This window comes from Semicossyphus pulcher, unplaced genomic scaffold (assembly GCF_022749685.1).
Source record: "Semicossyphus pulcher isolate SPU_LCO1_2020_fin unplaced genomic scaffold, fSemPul1.0.p SCAF_3, whole genome shotgun sequence".
In the NCBI taxonomy this organism is placed as follows: Eukaryota; Metazoa; Chordata; class Actinopteri; order Labriformes; family Labridae; genus Semicossyphus; species Semicossyphus pulcher.
This window is the reverse complement of record NW_027211704.1, coordinates 10959399-10972751: the sequence shown is the minus strand read 5'-3', so window position 1 is coordinate 10972751 and position 13353 is coordinate 10959399. Positions and strand designations below refer to the sequence as shown.

The 13353-nt window shown below is 46.0% G+C and overlaps 1 protein-coding gene across 3 annotated transcripts in view; it reads right to left on the bottom strand.

The window, feature by feature from the left end:
* plekha6 (pleckstrin homology domain containing, family A member 6) overlaps positions 1 to 13353 on the bottom strand; it is a 52211-nt gene that overhangs the window by 14961 nt on the left and 23897 nt on the right. For all 3 annotated transcript variants that reach the window (XM_069678211.1, XM_069678212.1, XM_069678213.1), the window contains exons 6-12: positions 10952 to 11145; positions 10151 to 10687; positions 9374 to 9857; positions 2976 to 3047; positions 2366 to 2446; positions 1078 to 1227; positions 643 to 738 (exon numbers count right to left, since the gene is read on the bottom strand). In XM_069678211.1, the coding sequence (XP_069534312.1) occupies positions 643 to 738; positions 1078 to 1227; positions 2366 to 2446; positions 2976 to 3047; positions 9374 to 9857; positions 10151 to 10687; positions 10952 to 11145 (1614 nt within the window). The remainder of the gene's footprint in view (positions 1 to 642; positions 739 to 1077; positions 1228 to 2365; positions 2447 to 2975; positions 3048 to 9373; positions 9858 to 10150; positions 10688 to 10951; positions 11146 to 13353) is intronic.

Below are 13353 nucleotides of genomic sequence, written 5' to 3'. Positions count from 1 at the left end.
ATCTTTATTTACAGAGACCTGGTTAGTGCAAATTAATAATCCAGTTGACAGCTGACAGAATAGGAAGTCTTGGCCTGGATATCAAACATCTCGTATTTTCGACTGGCTACATAAGAAGGCCTGAAACTTACTTAACCTTCTTCAATGCCTTTGGAACAAGTAATTGCTGTTAAATCACCTAATACACAATAATTAACTCAACTTCTGTTTTGTAAGTGAATCCTAACCTAACATTTCTAACAACTTCTAACATAAAATCATGACGCATTTGTAAGGGTGGACCCAGGTATAAGTCCAGCACAGTCAAAAAGTACTGTTGATCTTGTTTTCCTGTTTCATTCATTTCATGGTTGTCATTACTCTGCCTCTGTGAGGAAACCTTCCGCACATGGAGAGGAAACAAAAGCTTTTCTGGGGGCCTTTAGATTTAAGAGGAAGAGATCCTGAAAACAGTGTAACTCGTGGGAAACCGTTTGCTAGAAAGGAAAGGGACTTTAACTCAGTGGTTACTGATATGACTGTATGTCGGCCTATCAGTAGTCAATCATGCAGAGCTGAATCTTAATGAAAGTTTTTTTATAAAATCAAATGATAAATGTATGACTGTTGGCTTATAACTTTGTTGTAAGTGTGAGCCTTTACCTGCCCTCCTGCATTAAGCTGCTCCCACAGATCTCCATGAATGGCGCTGGCCTCGTCCTCCATTGCTTCAAACTCCATGCGAGTGGTGGTTAAAGCCTGAAAGAGGCACAGAAACAGTTCTGCTTGAATAAAAGAACAAGCTGTCTTTAGTTCGGATAATTCAGTCTGTGATTGGCAAAGAGTTGGGGGGATGTTTGTTGTTTTTACTGCTATGTTGGTAAAGTAAGAGTTCTCTTGGGTACATGCTGTGGGAATAATGGAACATTGATTAAATAATCAAATCTCTTGAATATGCCCTCAGGTCAGAACTATTAATCATTGACAGACTTAATTTTAAGCTGAAACAGAGTGGACCAAAGCAAATGTGGGCTTTAAAGTCAAAAAACCCTTTATTAATACATGTCTTTCTTATTAATTATTGTCTATGTTTCTTACACTGGAGGCCTGGGAAAGCTCCCCTCTGATGTTGATGAGCTGGTTCTGCAGGGTTTCCTTTTTGAACCGCAGTTTATCCATGGCCAAAGGCTGGGCAATGTACAGCTCCATCTCCTGATGAGTTGCCACCAACGCCTCCTCTAGGCTGTCCTGGGAACAGCAAGCATGTAAAGCAAGAAAAGAAGAGTTACTTGGAAATGGGCTTTCCGTTATTTTCCCCTGAACAACAGGTTTAGCATTTCAACTCATCCCTTTGAGTCTCAAAGACATATTCCAGTTTGTGATACAAGTTTGATTATTCTGATTGAATTCTCATATTTGATGTTTGGAGATACAACAACAGATCTTGTCAACCAAAATTACTCATAACAGGGCCTACGCTGATATTGCAAATGTTAATTTCCTGAAACAGTGAGTAGGAGTATGGCAACACAATACACAGCAATCTACAGTCCAACTGTGAATCATGTTTTAACTTTTGTTGACACTGTCATAAAGATGTTGAGTCAACTCTTCGGTCACATGGTGCTGTGGCTGGTTGGACTGTACATCAGTTGCAGAAAGTCAAGTCAAACCACTGCAGTCACCGCTGCCAGGGTTAGCAAGCTCACGTCCTGGTGTTTGTCTGCCTTCAGGCTTGCAATGCACCAAACCCCAATGCCAATCCCTGCCCTTGATTCGTCTATAGGACGGTAGCTCCAAGTAATTTCTTCAAGCTGTGTCTAGCCAAGCCCTTTGGGTAAAGACCGGCTTCTCTCCCAGGTCTGACTCAAGTAAGGAGCCCTGGTTTCCCTATTGCTGCTGAGGTTCTCTGGCTCCTACTTGGCTGATAAGATCTGTAGGGTGTTACTGTAGGGGGTTTCTTTGATTAGATCAATGGATATATCTTTGCATTCCAGACAACACATCCAAATGGATAGGTGGACATCAACTATGCATGGGCTCAGAGTGGGCTTTTAAGTGGATTGCTGTTCAGGCACACATGGGCATCTACTTGAGCATTTAAACAGGAAGTTAGGGTACTGGATGGGTCCCAAATGGGCTACATTCTACCCATGTTGGCCCAGTATTAATCCATTTGGGCTAACCCATGTGGGGCTTTGCTAGGCTCAGTTGGGTATGCCATTTGGGTCCCTCGTGGCTCTGCTAGCTGGGACATTGTAAGATCAGATAATCTTCATGGGTTTCCTTCAGAAGTTAACATCATGGTTTTTATCAGAGCAGCACAAATTTGATTACATCTAAAAAAGAAAACATTTCTTGGGCAAAATGGGAGGAATTGATGTACCTTGTCCATCCTCAGTCTGTGGACTACGGCCTCGTGGTCTTTCAGAATTCGGTTCTGCTCACAGAGTCGACCCAGGAGTTTCTATGTTAGACAGGACAAGAGGTGGTCACCAGGGTCGAAACATTAACCAAATGCTTACAGGCTAAAAGTATACAGACACACACACACACACAGCAGTATATGTATCTGAACATGTCTTTCTTTATCTGCATCTAAAAAGTCTTCCCTCTTCTTGTTCTTTGCTACAAGAGTGTTGGTGAGTTTTAACACTGGTGGCCTGGCTAAGTCAGTGTTCCAGTTCAACCAGGGGGGGTTGGGTGGGATAAAGTCAGGGATCTGTGGAGGCTGGTCAAGTTGTTCCACACCAAAGTGAGAAGACCACGTCTGTGTGACCCTGACTTCTGCACAGGGGCATCGTCGTGTTGGAACAGCACAGAGCAAAAGACAAACTGTCGACACAAAGTTGAAGGAACTCTATTTTGTTGACCACAAATTTCATTAGACCACAGATATGTCGAGCGGGGAGTTTCACATACTTTTGGCCATGTTATGCGCTCCATTAATCTGTGTTTGCGTGTTTACTGTGAGCGTGCAGTGAAAGTTCTCTTACGCTGGTTTCTATTTCATTGAGCTTCAGTGTGGGGTGTAACTCTCTGCTGTAGACATCATGGAAAGGAGGCACCTGTGAAAACAAAGTTTGAACAAAACATCAGCATCAATAAAAGAATAGAACATTAAATCTTCCAATGAGAGGAAAGCAAAAGTTCAATGGTCATATTTTGTTCTTTCTACTGAGGAATGTAGAGCTTTATTTATGCAACGGGACATCTAAATAAAGGAATCTACCCGCCAACAGAGAAATTAGTCTCTTTAAGAAGCTGTTAGTGATTATGTTGCTGCCTGAGTTTTCATGTTTTCTGCAGCACGTCAGGTGATTAAGTTTCTACAGAATACAGTATGTAACATCTGCCAGGAATCAGATGGGAATAATCTATGGAGCAATTCTTCAGCCATGTGAAAACATTGTGTTCGCCACATAAGACCTTGTGAAAGCTCTGCGGTTCATGTTTCAGAAAAAAGAACCAAATATATGTCAAATATATGTCAGAATACATCAAAACTGTGTGTCGATAATTAACTGAACTCCACCATGAACACAAAGGTCACACCCACGTTTACATTGTGTCCTCCAACCATGTGATTGAATGTGAACATGATGACGGGAACACTGCCGTATAAATAAAACCAGACATTGCAACAATACTGTGCAAAGCGCAGTGAATGTGAAAATGATTGCACACATTTTTATGCATGTGTTAGATTAACTCAATCCCACTAGACAGTTTCCAGTTGTCTGGAAATGCTCAGTAAACATCTGTGTCGTAAGTTAGGAGAGGTCAACAACGCAGTGAATCAATGGTGAGGGACAGAATACATTTTCCATTCTTCACATGATCCCTGCTTTATTCTTTACAGAAATTCTTCTTTCACTTAGGGAGAGACTGTCAGACGTATGTCATCCAGGTGTTCGATTCGTCATGGAAACAGCAAAGACATGGCCAGGAGGACATGAGGATATCATCCTACCTTGAGACCAAACCTTGATTGACCCAGTTTGTTTAAAGCATGACGTGATCTGTCACTCAAAGACTGTGAAATACAGTTTTCAAACAAAGTCTCCTCTTACAACTGTTTATATAATATAGCCTGAAAAGTTATGCACAGTTTAATCCTACAAATGTCCAACAAATTATCATGTTTACGTTGTCAAATACTGACATCATATACAGAACAAGTAAGCGTTGTTTAAGCATCTATTTCAAGGTTTTTAGCATATGTTGAGGTAACCCTTAGCACCCTTCCCTAACCCTCTCTTGTATCAGGTTAGGTTTGATGCTAAAAACTATTTGGTTAAGTTCAGGATCCTCGTGGTGGAGACTGAAACAATAACTCAACATTGAGTTTTTGTTTCACATGGTACAGGACCCCTGGTGTCCTGGGTGAATTTGACCCCATCCATCACCCCTGACCTCTATCCATCACCAGCTCGGCCAATGAGTCCAAAAGACCTCAAAGTGTCACTGTTGTACCTGAACTTTTTCGTCCACAGTGACAGTGGATATGAGCTACGAGTGTCCGCAAGGGTTAATTTGACACAAACTTCCTCATCTGCACGTGTCTCAAAGGGTCCAACCTTCATCCACTCCACCCCATCAATAAATGACTGCACTGTGGATGAACAAGCATGTGGGGTTCTTTGAGGTCTTTAAATGGGCCTGAAAACCAAAAAATGTTCTACAATAATATTAATGGCTGTGTTGGTGGATGTTTCACATGTCATCAGCACTTCCAACAACACCCATAAGATTCCCTCTAAGGACCCTCAAAGACATGAGCAGATGAGGAATACGTCACACCATCACTGAAACAAACAGGGTGTGATGTGAGCTTCAGATGAACAATAACTGTGGAGAGACAATATGGACAAACATGCTCACAAAACAAGGACTGAAGGAGAGAGGCAGGCTTGGGTAGGTAAGGAATGTCTGGTCCAGTGGTCTATGCAGGCCCCCGTCCACACCCAGAACATGGACTTTTGACTGGACTCGCAGACGCTGGCTCGAAACTATTTCTAGTTTTTAGGGTAAAAAGGTGATTCAGAAGAGATCCACGCTGGAACATGGAGTCACTAGTGAATGCCTGACCCATTGATGTAGTGCTGCTAGCTGAAGCCTGCCTCCCTGTGCTGCTTGCTCCTCTCTTACTTGTACACAGAGCTTTGCTGCTGAGGGCGAGCGCTCCAACATTCTGGTTATTAGATGGCTTCCATCGGGCACCTAAAGATTCATGTCAGATTACACACACCTGACAACAAGCTTATGTAACAGCAGGACAGGAACTGTGTGATGATGAGCTAAAAACATGTTTAGAAGCTATTTGCATGAAAGAAATGAAGAAAGATAAGAAAGGAGACTGTAATTCACCATATTCACCAGCGGCGTCTTGTCCTCTCACTTTAAAGGTGGGGAAACTAGGGGTCTACTCCTAGTTGGACGTGCCCGGACAATGTCCAAATGGAGGCATCCAGGAAGATTTAATCAGATACGCAGACAAATTTTACTTTTACCTCTCAATGCAAAGGAGTAGCAGCTCTACTCGGAGCTCCCTCAGAATGTCTGAGCTCCCTACCCTCCTTATCTTTAAAGCTGAGCCCAGACAAACTCACTTCAGTCGTTTTTATCTGCATTCTCATTCTTTCAGTCACTACCCAGAGCCCATGACCGCCAGTGAGGGTCAAATATGTTGTTTTAACTTTAAATGTGGACTGACAGAAATCCCACCAGATTATCACTATGCATTGTGTTTTCAGTTTCTAGTCAATCTGGTAGCGTTAATATAATAACTGTGTTATACTTCTTACTTGTAAAGGATTTAACATACAACACTAGTACATAAAAACATCATTTAAGCATCCCGCCCTCAGTGCGACATTAGAGGAAAATGGCCGCCGTGTGAATATGATGAAAGAGGAATACATGAGGAAGCTGAACCATTCACTGAACAGTTAATGAGTGTGTGTCCTATTACCTGTTGGTCTAAGTATTCCAGGTTGCGCTGCAGCTGAAGGTCTAAAATGTCCTCCTGAGCCAAGCAGCAGCAACAGTGACACACATGAAAACAAACACATGATGTACAGACAGAAGGCTTTCAGATCAGACAGAAGCAGAGCAAAGGACCACAACCAGGCAGTCAGTCGCACTGCACCTCTACAGATACTCATCAACCAGTCACACTGCAGCTCTACAGATAATCATCAACCAGGCAGTCAGTCACACTGCACCTCTACAGATAATCATCAACCAGGCAGCCAGTCACACTGCACCTCTACAGATACTCATCAACCAGGCAGTCAGTCACACTGCACCTCTACAGACACTCATCAACCAGGCAGTCAGTCACACTGCAGCTCTACAGACACTCATCAACCAGGCAGTCAGTCACACTGCAGCTCTACAGACACTCATCAACCAGACACATTGCACCTCTACAGATAATCATCAACCAGGCAGCCAGTCACACTGCACCTCTACAGATAATCATCAACCAGGCAGCCAGTTACACTGCACCTCTACAAATACTCATCAACAAGACAGCCAGTCACACTGCAGCTCTACAGATACTCATCAACCAGGCAGTCAGTCGCACTGCAGCTCTACAGATACTCATCAACCAGACACATTGCACCTCTACAGATAATCATCAACCAGGCAGCCAGTCACACTGCACCTCTACAGATGATCATCAACCAGGCAGCCAGTTACACTGCACCTCTACAAATACTCATCAACAAGACAGCCAGTCACACTGCACCTCTACAGATAATCATCAACCAGGCAGTCAGTCACACTGCACCTCTACAAATACTCATCAACAAGACAGCCAGTCGCACTGCAGCTCTACAGATACTCATCAACCAGGCAGTCAGTCGCACTGCACCTCTACAGATACTCATCAACCAGGCAGTCAGTCACACTGCACCTCTACAGATACTCATCAACCCGTCACACTGCAGCTCTATAGATACTCATCAACCAGGCAGCCAGTCACACTGCAGCTCTACAGATACTCATCAACCAGGCAGCCAGTCACACTGCAGCTCTACAGATACTCAACAACCAGGCAGCCAGTCACACTGCACCTCTACAGATACTCATCAACCAGGCAGTCAGTCACACTGCACCTCTACAGATACTCATCAACCAGGCAGTCAGTCACACTGCACCTCTACAGATACTCATCAACCAAGCAGCCAGTCACACTGCACCTCTACAGATACTCATCAAACAGGCACACTGCAGCTCTACAGATACTCATCAACCAGGCAGCCAGTCACACTGCACCTCTACAGATACTCATCAACCCGTCACACTGCAGCTCTACAGATACTCATCAACCAGACAGTCAGTCACACTGCACCTCTACAGATACTCATCAATCAGGCAGTCAGTCACACTGCACCTCTACAGATACTCATCAACCAGACAGTCAGTCACACTGCAGCTCTACAGATACTCATCAACCAGACAGCCAGTCACACTGCACCTCTACAGATACTCATCAACCCGTCACACTGCAGCTCTACAGATACTCATCAACCAGACAGTCAGTCACACTGCACCTCTACAGATACTCAACAATCAGGCAGCCAGTCACACTGCACCTCTACAGATACTCATCAACCAGTCACACTGCACCTCTACAGATACTCAACAATCAGGCAGCCAGTCACACTGCACCTCTACAGATACTCATCAACCCGTCACACTGCACCTCTACAGATACTCAACAACCAGACAGCCAGTCACACTGCACCTCTACAGATACTCATCAACCCGTCACACTGCACCTCTACAGATACTCAACAATCAGGCAGCCAGTCACACTGCACCTCTACAGATACTCATCAACCAGTCACACTGCAGCTCTACAGATACTCAACAACCAGGCAGCCAGTCACACTGCACCTCTACAGATACTGTATGTAAGAAGTGTTTGAAATGTATTGTTTAAAACCTGAAGTCAATGCTGGAGTGCCTTAAACCTGCATTCTGTCTAATGTCCAGCAGGGGGCAACTCCACTGATTGTGATGTTTGTCTGATGTCTAAAATCACACACACAGACGCACACACGCACACACGCACACACACACACACACACACACACACATTCATATGCAAACATAGATATGCACAGTAGAACAGTCTCAGGGGTGGGTTAGGAACAGAGGACAGGAGGTTCAGACAGAGATGAGGACAGACAGACTGAGGACAGACAGACAGGTAGACAGACAGAGGACAGCCATGTGGAAGAAACCACACACAGACTGCTGGATTAAGTGCCAGAGCTAATGTAGACTATAGAGAGAGAGCCTGAGAGTCTGTGTGTGTGTCTGTGTGTGTGTGTTATTATCCATGTCATCATGTGATCTGTATGACAGCACATTAGCGGCACATACCATTTTACTGTGGATGGAGGGGGAGACAGGGTAGTTGTAGTGGTATAATCCTTGGCTTAAGGACCTCCTGTTTCCAGGGTAGTCATACTGAAGGAAGGAGGGAAGGAAGGTGGTAAGGAAAGGAGGGAGGGAAGAATGGAGGAAAGAAGGATGAAAGTTGTTAGAGTAACAACGTGTCCGAACTGAAGGGAAACGAGCGTCAAAATGTTAATTTAATTGTTTTCTATTACATGTCCTGTCTGTCTGCCTCTCTGTCTGTCTGTCTGCCTGCCTGTCTACCTCTCTGTCTGTCTGTCTGTCCGTCTGTCTGTCTATCTCCCTCTCTGTCGGTATGTCTGTCTCCCTCTCTGTCTGCCTGTCTGCCTGTCTGTCTGTCCGTCTGTCTGTATCATTGTCTGTCTGTCTGTCTGTCGGTCTGCCTGCCTGTCTGTCTGTCTGTCTGTCTGTCTGTCTGTCTCCCTCTCTGTCTGTCTGCCTGTCTGTCTCCCTCTCTGTCTACCTGTCTGTCTGTCTTTCTGTCTGTCTCCCTCTCTCTCCAGACGTGTGTTCTCCATCAGTCTGGTTCTGCTCGAGGTTTCTGCCTGTGACAGGAAGTGTTTCTGTCTCATGGTGGATTCATGTTGGTCTCTGTTAATGACACAGGTACGCTCTACACCTGCTCTGAGAGTGACGAGTCCTCAGGTAACTGTCTTAGGATGTGATTGGTCAGATTCAGTGTGGACAGAGACTCTGATGTTACGTGATGTGATGGGACAGTCTGAGCTCGGTTGCTGTTAGGACACAGTGTGAGACGAGTGTGTAACATTAAAGTTTGTTTGGGTAAACACTTTTCATTTAGTTGACCTTCCTAAAAACCAAACATACATTCAGTTAAATTATGTTTCAGATGAAGTGATTCAAACTGATGTGTGTGACAGAAGAAGTCCTCACGATGAGGAGGTTTAACCCTTTAAATCCTCTGACTGATTAATCACACACACTGATGTCTCACCTTGGGGGAGCTCAGGGATCTCCTCAGGCCGTACACCGATGGATCCGCGTAGATCACATCCTCCCTCATCCTCCCCTGAAACCGGTCGAAGCGGGCAGACGGGGATCGGGCCGGCGAGGCAAAGCTGTGTGGCACTGGAGAGTACGGCCCCCCTGAACACGAGGACGGGGACCGGGGGACGGACCGGGACCGAGGCTGGATCGACAGACGCCTCATGGACGTGTCCATCCCTCCGTAGTACTGCGACCCCCATGAGTCCCTAGGCATGGGGAGCCCGTACAGGTGGGGGCCATCCCTCAGCGAGTGCCGCTTCTCCTCCACAGTCCAGCGGCGGTCGTAACCCCCCACAGCAGAGACCGAGCAGATGCTGTCAGGCCGGACCCCCGGCGGGTACAGAGGGTAGTCCTCCAGGTATGGGGGGCCACCAGGGAAGCTGTAGTACTCAGCCGGGAGCCCACGACCCCCTGGGTAGTAACGAGACGGGCTGCAAAAGATGAAGGTCAAAGGTTATTTTATTCATGAAATAAGACAGAAGGACATTAACCTCTCAGAGTGAAGGTTAACACATGTTTAATGCAGCCTCAATAAGCCAATAATCATTTGTGATGCGACATCAGGAGAATCTCAACACCGACAGAGTTTAATGTTACAGCGTCTTAAGAATTTCACGATTGAGTGTATAAAATCTGATCATTTGTGTGTTGGTAAGTTATTATGACATCACCATGACTCACAGCAGCTGCACCTGAGGAGCAGCACCTGTTCTCTCTGACGCACCTGTTGAGGTCCTCCTGGGAGGCCACGCCCCTCCGCTGGTTGACCCACTGCTGCAGCTGAGCCATGGAGCTCTTCCTCTGGGCCACCCTCTCCGGGGCCGTGCGGGGGACGAACCCCCTCCTCAGCACCACGTTCTCCTGCTGCTCCCGGGGGTCCCGCTGTGGCCCACCCCCCTCCAGGCGTCCCTGAGTGGGGGCGTGTCCACTGCGGCTCCTGGATGGGGGGGTTCTGCTGTTACTGTTGGCGGGCAGAGTTTTGGAGGTGCCGTTGTTGCTCCAGCCGTTTGGATGGTGGTTTGGGTGGGGGGCGTGGTCAGGGGCAGCCCCTCCCCCCTCGTTCTCCCCCTCTCCTCGTCTCCCGTCAGTCTTTGAGTGGGGGGTGGAGGGTTGGGGGCTCTCCTGGCTGACCACCCCGTTGGTCTTAGTGAAGGGGGGGTCAGCGGTCTCAGTGTCTGTCTGTGTGAGCTGGGGCTGCTGTGTGGGGGGGTCGGGGGTCTTGGTCACCATGGTGATATCAGCTGTGGTGTCCGACGTCGTCCTGTGAAGAAAAGAATCGTGAGAAGAGACGGATCAGTGATGATGTGATGATGTCATAATGTGATGATGTATAAATGATAACAAATAACTTATTGTCACAGCTGAGTCATTCCTGATTACACCACCAGAGGGCGCCACAGGAGAGCTAGACCTACATAGCATTGTCTCTGCACAGTGAAGACATGAACATACACGACAGTCTGAGGAGTATGTGTATGTGTGTTTGTGTGTGTGTGTGTGTGTGTGTGTGTGTGTGTGTATTCACCTGCTCTGTGGCACCACGCTGACCTGTGTCGCCTCGCTCATGGCTCTGATCCAGTCCTCCTGCTCCTCATGGCTCTCTGAGCTGAAGAAGTAGGTCCTGGTTCCTGCGTGCTCCGCCTGCATGCAGAACACAACCGACCTGTTCACCTCACCTGCACCAGGCTCCTCCTCCTCCTCCTCCTCCTCCTGCCACACCTGCATGAGAGACACAGAGAGGCAGCATCAGCGCCACAGCCTGACATCATCTTCATCACCATCAGCAGCTCCGTCTCCTCATGCAGTGAACAAGCACCTCATTTCATGTGAAGATGATTCATGTTTTATTTTTAAATCAAACAGAAAAAGTTCAAATGTGACGGCAAAGTTTCAACATTAAAAGTGTTTAATGCAAATTAAAAACTTTATGTTGGGAAATCTAAAAGTGGTGTTTGTAACTGAGTCTGGTGGGTGGGCTCTATCTCCATGGAGATGTAAGACATGTTTCTATTGGCCAGTCTTGATCAGAGTGACACTCTGCTTAATCCTCCGTCAGAGAGCGAGAGGAGCGGAGGACACAGAAAGTCAGCGAGCAGACATGTTTAACTTCTGCTGTAGTCGGAGAAACTTCTGGATTACAACTCAAAACTTTATTTTTATTAACAGTTTAAAAGCGTTCTGTTTGATTTTAAGTTAACAGAAATTATCTTTATCTGTAGTTTAAACCCTGTGAGGTCTAAATAAGGGGACTTAAACCCGAACCCTAAGTCCATGCACCGTGAATCTACACTCTCCTCATGTTCTGAGAGCAGCTCACATTAAACACAGAGGGTCACAGAGTGTGACTTTAACCAGCTGAACATGCAGAGAGCGAAGCACCACACACAGCAGGCTGTTAGCATCAGCGCTCAGTATGCAGCATGCAGACATGCAGGACAGTGAGTGCCCTCTGCAGGCAAACAGGTGATAAAACAGGTTACCTACTGTTCTCTGTCCCAGAACAGGAGACAGCGGGAGGGCCGACACACCTCACGGGGGGGCGAGGAGGGAGGAGACATTGAGGAGGGAGAGTTAAGTGTTTTGTTTTCAAAGGTCAAAGGTCACTGAGAGTTAGCATGATGCTGAAGCCTGAACATGAACAGGAAACATCCTCTGAATATGAAGAGGTGTTCAGTTCACTGTAAGACACGCAGGCTGTGAACACACTGACTCAGTTCCTCCACATGATCACCTGACACAAAACAAGCAACAAGATTTCAATCAGCTTCCAACTGTCAAAACACCAGTGTCACGTCCGTGCAGCAGAGTCACGCCTGGGCTGCAGCTTTATCATATTACATCAAATACACACACAAACATCCTCCTTTAAACACTGTACCTGAGTCACAGATGAAGTAAACCACCTGGATGGCAACAGACATGACTGATCAACCCTGAACTCACTGCTCAGACATTAAGACAGAAAGTTTACTAAGAAATGGATCATCCTCCCAGGGGATAAACTATTTCTGATGAACAGTTCTATCTATAATGATCCATATCTATATTTATCTATCTGTAATAGTTATATCTGGGTCATTTAAAAATTCACCACTAGAGAGCAGCACAGGCTCAAAGTAGGACACTAAAGAGGACACAGAGACACAAACAGACGTTCATCAAACTGCAGTCGGACACAAACTATCAGCATGTTTAAAGATCTTTAGTTATCAGACAGAGCAGGTCGACTCTGTGTCCTGTTATTGACAGAGAGTCAACATCACCAAAGGGCACCTCAGACCTGTACCGTGGACCGTGAACGTACTTCATGCTGTATTTCACTGAGTGTAAACATTTGGAACATTTGTACATACTGTTTTTACAGTGCGACACAAAACAAGGTGTTACTGTGTCTCCTGTTTGTTCTGTAGTCTGCCATGCATGTAACTGAAGGCATCAGGTAAGTCTACATTATATAGTTGGAGGAGGCAGGTTCAGTCTGCTCAGTGCTGCAGAGTCAGAATCAAACATCCTGAGTTCTGATAAAGACAGACAGACTGTAGGCCCCCTATATATACATGTATATATGTATGTATGTATGTATACATACACATATATATATATATTTTTTTTTTAAACTCCTCACAGATCTGAACTGTAAACACGTCCTCACTTTGATGCTTCCTGTTAACGAGACCTGATTCAGCTTCTGATCCAGAGTCAGTCCTGATGCTCTCCCCACATCCTCCCCAACAACAGTGTGTGTGTGTGCAGGAGGAAGTGATGTCACAGATAAACACAAGTCACTTCCGTCCACGGTGGAGCACTCTAAGCTCCGCCCCCAGAAGTGATACAGAGTGATGTAATTGGCTGAAATGGCCATGTAGTAAGAGGCAGCAGTTACCTAGCAACAGAGGCGGGGCTGTCGCTGTGTGTGTGTGTGTGTGT